The sequence below is a fragment of the Lepus europaeus genome, unplaced genomic scaffold, assembly GCF_033115175.1.
Source record: "Lepus europaeus isolate LE1 unplaced genomic scaffold, mLepTim1.pri SCAFFOLD_477, whole genome shotgun sequence".
Taxonomy (NCBI): Eukaryota; Metazoa; Chordata; class Mammalia; order Lagomorpha; family Leporidae; genus Lepus; species Lepus europaeus.
This window is the reverse complement of record NW_026909354.1, coordinates 1-7401: the sequence shown is the minus strand read 5'-3', so window position 1 is coordinate 7401 and position 7401 is coordinate 1. Positions and strand designations below refer to the sequence as shown.

General features: G+C 45.8%; 1 protein-coding gene across 1 annotated transcript; it reads left to right on the top strand.

The window, feature by feature from the left end:
- Window positions 1–1293: 1293 nt before the first annotated feature.
- LOC133755444 (CCAAT/enhancer-binding protein epsilon-like) lies at window positions 1294–4626 on the top strand (the record flags this gene model as incomplete). Its single annotated transcript, XM_062185555.1, has 4 exons — window positions 1294–1409; window positions 1491–1589; window positions 4021–4294; window positions 4377–4626. Coding segments are annotated over 4 exons (739 nt in total), but the record flags the coding sequence as incomplete, so codon positions are not given.
- Between the last annotated feature and the right edge of the window lie 2775 nt (window positions 4627–7401).

Genomic DNA, 7401 nt, shown 5'->3' with positions numbered 1-7401 from the left:
AGATGATATTATATGCACTTGCCTAACGAAAGGACTTTGCTTTTCTCAAAAACCATTTTCACTGTGATTTTTTCAGTGCATTGCATATGACTTCCACACCAGCTTGTCCTGATATGAGTGGGTGAAACCAGAAATATCCGGTTTTGTTTTGGCTAACTCAATCCCACATATTTTGACGGCCTCTGTTTTTGTGATTTCAGATATTATCAACGGACTTTCTTGTTTTGAATGTTTTTTTTTATTAGGGAACGTTTAATTTTGTGCTTGGAAACTCTAATTAGTTCCTCAAGGAGACACCAGCTCGACACATTCGTATTTTGTAGCGAAAAAGCTAGAGGAACTGCGGCAAACAAACATGATATTTCTGTTTGTATAGATGACATTTTATGCACTTGCCTAACGAAAATACTTTACTTTTCTCCATAACCATTTTTACTGTGATGTTCCTGGTCTATTTTGTACGAATTCCACATTACTTTGTCCGCATATGAGTGAATGAAATCAGAAATATCCGGTTGTGATTTGGCTAACTCAATTCCGGATATTGCTACAGCCTCTGTGTTTGTGTTTTCTGGATATTATCGACGGACGTTATTGTTTTGAATGTTTTTTATCAGGGAACATTTAAATTTGTGCTTGGAAACACTAACTTGTTCCACATGGAGACACCTGCTCCACACATTCATATTTTTAAGGAAGAAATCTAGAGGAACTGTGGCAAAATACATGATAATTCTGTTTGTATAGATGGCATTTTATGCACTTGCCTAACGAATAGACTTTGCTTTTTTTCCAAAACCATTTTCACCGTGTGTGAGACCCTAAAATAATGTTAACAAGGGTAAAAGAAATTGGGCAGGTTTAAAATGGTGTTGCTTGTGAGCTAACTGCATACTGTTCTGCTTCTGTGCAAAATAGCTGGGCTTGCAAAATGCTTTCATGAGATAATTGAACTTTAGTTGAACCTGTAGCATGTGATAATTATTTTAGGAGCTATGTTAAGTTTTTGGGAACCATAAAAGCAGAAGTTGATCGAAAATGTACCCAACCTATGTTCTGATGACCCCGTATTTGTGCTTGCTCAGTACTTTGTTCCTTTACCCTGGAAAAACCCTTTACCTTGTGATTTTTTGTAATGCTGTGGAGATATGCTAATGTTGTGGTTTTAAGCCTTAAATACTCTGTGCAATTGATGGTCGGGGTCGTTCTCTCTGCACTGCTTTGTAGTGTTACTGAGACGGCCCATCTGCGCAGATGTAATAAACTTCCTCATGCTCTTTGCATCGATTGGAGTGGAATTCGTGCATCTGGGGTCGTTCGGATCGTGAGACTCCTTTCGGGGTCTTACATTCATGGGGGCTCGTCCGGGATTCGAGACCCCAGACCCACGTTCCATCCTCCAATCGGAGGTAAGTTCTTTCTTTCTTTATTCTGTAAAATTTTCTGTTGATTGTTTCTGTGGGCGCCCTTTTAAAATTGTGCCTGTACAGGACCTGTATGTCCTCACTGTTCTGTGTATTTTTGCATGTTTGTACGGGCGGCTAGGGCTTCCGGGCGGCTAGGTGCCGAAAGAATTGAGCCAGTAGTAGGTAAGGACAGACGTGTCCGCGACCCCTGGCTCGGGCCCTGGGGGACGCTCCAGTGGCGGTGTCTCGGGGGAGGCTGGCCAGGCAGCTCTCCCACCAGGTAAAAGGTCTTCTTCCCTGGGAGAAGGGCTAGTGGCAGCAGCCACTCCCGTCGGAAGTTTTGTTTTCAGTTTTGTCGCGGTGTCTCGGGGGAAGCTGGCCAGGCAGCTCTCCCACCAGGTAAAAGGTCTTCTTCCCCGGGAGAAGGGCTGGTGGCAGCAGCCACTCCCGTCGGAAGTTTTGTTTTCAGTTTTGTCGCGTCGCGGTGTCTCGGGGGAGGCTGGCCAGGCAGCTCTCCCACTAGGTAAAAGGTCTTGTTCCCTGGGAGAAGGGCTGGTGGCAGCAGCCACTCCTGTCGGAAGTTTTGGTTTCAGTTTTGTCTTGGTTTTGCGCGCAGTGTCTTTGTGAGTTTTGTGATTGTCTTCTGTGTTTTAATATACTTTCCTTATTTGTCTTTCCCCTTCAACATGGGACAAGAATTAACTACACCTTTGAGTCTTACTTTAGATCATTGGAGAGAGGTCCGGGAGCGGGCCCAAAACTTGTCTATAAGAGTGCAAAAGAAGAACTGGACAAGTTTTTGTATGTCCGAGTGTCCAGCCTTAAACATCGGGTGACCACGGGATGGGACTTTTGACTCTCGAATTATCTTACAGGTGAAGAGCCAGGTCTGCAGGGGAGGTGAAGAAGGGCGCCCGAATCAAGTGCCCTACATCTTTGTGTGGGAGGACCTGGCGAAAAACCCCCCAGACTGGGTAAAACCTATCCTCCTTTCCAACAGGGTGGTGGCAGAGCTCGATCCTGCTATACCCACCACCGCCCTGAGGATGAAGCCCAGTTCTGAATTGTCAGCAGTTGCCCTGGGGGTGGTGTCGAGCCCCAAACCCACTCCGATCCTACCCGCAACACCCCTAGTATCGGAACTTGCAGACCAGGGCAAATACCCTACCTCAACCCTCTATCCATTGCAGGAATTGGACACCCTCAAACCTGAAAAACCCTTAGCTCCTCCAGGCGAGCAGGAAGATATTCCACCACCTTATTCCCCCCGCCTCCTTAGAAGGGCACCTTATATCCCCCGCTTCCCAAAAAGGCCCGCGGTACCCTTTTTGGAAACCAGAAGAGAAATGGAGGAAGAAGAATCCGATGAAATAGAGGAGGAAGGACCCCGGGCCCGTTCTAACTGGCCGTCCTCCTCCTCCATATAACTGGGATCACAAGCCCTGACAGGACTTGCAGGGCCTGTTTTACTAACATTAATTTTACTACACTTAAATGGAACTCTGTAGGAGACTCAGACTCTACTGCCAGACTCTCCTGAGGAGCTTAGCTGAAGGGGTTAAAGTTATTTAGTTAAAAAAAAGGGGAAGTTTAAAATGGGCTAAGAAAAAGGAACTAACTAGGATCCTGGCCACCACAGTTAAAAGAAAGCAAAAGTAAGGGAGAATCAGGATAGGCAGGGACCCCGGAGACTGACAAAAGCACAGAGAAGTGCCCAAAAGGACAAGTCTGCCTAAGGTCCGACTAACAACGAGAATCTAGTGGTGTACGACTGCCACACGAGACTGAACTAACCGAAACGGCCCCTGCAAGACGACAAGAGAAAAGATGACAGCAGCGGAGTGGTGAGACTGGGCGACAGCGGCCCCTCCGCCCCTCCCTCGTTGGGACACGTGTGGTCCGACACGGTTAGGGATAGTGTTGGGGATGCGGGCTCTGCCCAGGATCCCGTGGATAATGCTCCATCACCCCTGCGGTGTCTGGGATGGGCCCACGCGATATCCCCCTAGCGTCCGGAGTTCAACGGAGATAACAGTGGGAGACGGCCAAACGAGGACAGTGGTCTGGGTTTCCACCTTCAACCCCCCGAGGACTCTGCTCGGCAGGCAGGGCTGATCGCTATGGACCATGCACTCCGTGCAGCTAAAAAAAAAAAAAAGGAACGGGTGGCAATGCACATGAACAGCAGGTACGCTCTCGCCACTACCCACGGGGAACTCAAAATGGACAGAGGCTTTATCGACCAGGAAGAAGAATTGCGCCAATGTTTCCCTGATTTGGACTACCAAAGGTACTGGGGTCAGACACCGGGCCGGCTTTCGTCTCCAGGGTAAGTCAGATGGTGGCACAGGTGTTGAAAATAGAAAGTTACATTGTGTTTATAGGGTAAGTCAGATGGTGGTAGCGGTAGCCAAGGTACTGGGGATATGATTAATGGTGGAGACTGGCACTGGAGACTGGGTCAGATCACTGCCGATGGTTTTGTTTAAGGCTTGCAGTATATGTGGCCTGACATTTTATAAAATGTTGTACCCAGCATTGATTCTTTTGCAACTTCCCTACCCCGCCAGACTTTGCTTAAATGTTCGCCTCCCAGGGCTTTGAGGGCTTCCAGGAGGAGCAGTCCCCGGCTTTGCTCTCGACCTCTCTGCCATGGAGTCGGCACCTGACAGCAGCCCAGGGAGCTACAACCCTAGGACTGTGGCTGTGAAGGAGAAGCCCCGGGGGCCAGAGGGCGGCCGAGGTGGCAGCCGGGGCAGTTACAATCCCCTGCAGTACCAGGTGGCACACTGCGGGCAGACGACCGTGCACCTGCCCCCAACCCTGAAGGCACCAGGCCAGCCCCTGTGCGTCCCCGAGGCCCCCTTGGCCACCACCGTGCCCCCCGTGCACCTGCTCCCAACCCTGACGGCACCAGGCCAGCCCCTGTGCGTCCCCGAGGCCCCCTTGGCCACCACCGTGCCCCCCCAGCAACCCCCTCAAGGCGCCCTCCCTGACTGACCCCTCGCAGGAGGGCAAGAAGGCAGTGAACAACAGCCTGGAGTACCGGCTGCGGCGGGAGCGCAACAATATCGCCGTGCGCAAGACCAAGCGGCGCATCCTGGAGATACAGCAGTACATGGCAGAGAATGAGCAGCTGCGCAGCCGCGTGGAGCAGCTCACGCAGGAACTGAATATCCTGCACAGTTTTTTAAAAGCTATTATAAATTTAATGTCATTGGTCAGTACCAATATTAAAAATTAAGGACATAAAATAAAAGAGTATTGTTGGTAAGAAGGGCTAAAGAAAAAAGAGCTTTTTATATAAGGAAAGGACATGGTTTGTAAGAATAACTTTATCCGGATGGCTAGTTTACTCTAGACTAAAATGAAAGTGGTAAAATGTTTAAAATAAGTCGAAGAGGGTGTGTGAAAGTCACAATCACAAAAAGTATTTGGGTCAATTCAGCTAAACAGGCACCAGGTATCAACCCAAGTTTGTATGACTTCTTTAGGGATGTGTTTTCTGTTTCTGTCTCTGTTATATTTTCTGTTTTTAAATTCTGATGCCTTTTTGTAACTTTTTTTATCCTGCGGGGCATACTTCCCCTACCCTGCAGACTTGCTTCTGTGCTCATAAAATCGGCTGCAAGGCACAGAGATGTGCTTGTAAACCTGTGTCTGGCAGCGGATTTGGTGGGCGCCGGTGATGGGAAGCCCACATGTCCCAATAAAGATCACGTGGGAGGTAAGATCTGGTACTGTTGAGGTTGTGTGGTCCGTTACCCGCGTGGCCCCTTCTGGGATATGGTGGCCCTCCTTGCACCCCAATGTCTGTCAATTGGTTGTAGAAAGAGACACCTGGGACATCTCCGGCCTGTCTCACGATCAGATCCCCCTATGGAACAAAAGGACCGGGCGGAGGTGTACACTTTTAATTTTTTTTCCAAAAGAATCTTAGCCATTGCAGGACCCTTAGTAAAATAGGGCCTGCTCCTCGGGGTATGCAATTGACAACTGGTGATATTTTAAACACCCTGCTCCCTTTCTTTATTTCAGGCCTTTACAAAATTTAAAAAGTAATTCCTAAAATTTTAAGATTAAAATTAGTACAGAAAAGAAGAGGAGGGAATGTGAGACCCTAAAATAATGTTAACAAGGGTAAAAGAAATTGGGCAGGTTTAAAATGGAGTTGCTTGTGAGCTAACTGCATACTGTTCTGCTTCTGTGCAAAATAGCTGGGCTTGCAAAATGCTTTCATGAGATAATTGAACTTTAGTTGAACCTGTAGCATGTGATAATTATTTTAGGAGCTATGTTAAGTTTTTGGGAACCATAAAAGCAGAAGTTGATCGAAAATGTACCCAACCTATGCTCTGATGACCCCGTATTTGTGCTTGCTCAGTACTTTGTTCCTTTACCCTGGAAAAACCCTTTACCTTGTGATTTTTTGTAATGCTGTGGAGATATGCTAATGTTGTGGTTTTAAGCCTTAAATACTCTGAAAAATTGATGGTCGGGGTCGTTCTCTCTGCACTGCTTTGTAGTGTTACTGAGACGGCCCATCTGCGCAGATGTAATAAACTTCCTCATGCACTTTGCATCGATTGGAGTGGAATTCGTGCATCTGGGGTCGTTCGGATCGTGAGACACCTTTCGGGGTCTTACACGTGATGTTCCCGGTCCATTGCATATGAATTCCACACCACTTTGTCCGGATATGACTGGATGAAACCAGAAATATCCCCTTGTGTTTTGGCTAACTCAGTCCCACATATTGCAACATCCTCTGTGTTTGTGTTTTCTGGATATTATCGATGGACTTTATTGTTTTGAATATTTTTTATCTGGGAACATTTAATTTTGTGCTTGGAAACACTAATTGGTTCCACATGGAGACAGCAGCTCTACACATTCGTATTTTCTAGGGAGAAAGCTAGAGGAACTGTGGCAAACAAACATGATATTTCTGTTTGTATAGGTGACATTTTATGCACTTGCCTAACAAAAAGACTTTGCTTTTCTCCAAAATCATTTTTACTGATTTTGTCTGTGCTCATTATATACGAATTCCACAGAACTTTGTCCGAAATTGAGTGGATGAAACCAGAAATATCCGGTTGTTTTTTGGCTAACTCAATCCCAGATATTGCGACAGCGTCTATGTTTGTTTCTTCTGGATATTATCGATGGATTTTATTGTTTTGAATATTTTTATCAGGGAACATTTAAGTTTGTGCTTATAAACACTAATTGGTTCCACATGGAGACAACCCTCTACACATTCGTATTTTTGTAGGGAGAAAGCTAGAGGAACTTCGGAGAACAAACATGATATTACTGTTTGTATAGATGACATGTTATGCACTTCCCTAACAAAAAGACTTTGCTTTCCTCCAAAACCATTTTTACTGTGATTTTCTCGGTCCATTGCATACGAATTCCACACCACTTTGTGTGGATATGAGTGCTTGAAACGAGAAATATCCGGGTTTTTTTTTTGCTAACTCAATTCCGGATATTGCTACATCCTCTGTGTTCGTGTTTTCCAAATGTATCGTCGGACTTTGTTGTTTTGAATGTTTTTTATCAGGGAACATTTAATTTTGTGCTTGGAAACACTAATTGGTTCCACTTGGAGATACAAGCTCTACACACTCGTATTTTCTAGGGAGAAAGCTAGAGGAACTGCAGCAAACAAACATGATATTTCTGTTTGTATACGTGATATTTTATGCACTTGCCTAACGAAAAGACTTTGCTTTCCTCCAAAACCATTTTTACTGTGATTGTCTGTGTCCATTGTATACGAATTCCACACCACTTTTTCAGGATATGACTGGATGAAATCAGAAGTATCTGGTAGTGTTTTGGCTAACTCAATCCCACATATTGCGACAGACTCTGTGTGTTTTCTGGATATTACCGACGGACTTTATTCTTTTGAATGTTTTTTATCAGGGAACATTTAATTTTGTGCTTGGAAACACTAATTGGTTCCACATGGAGACACCAG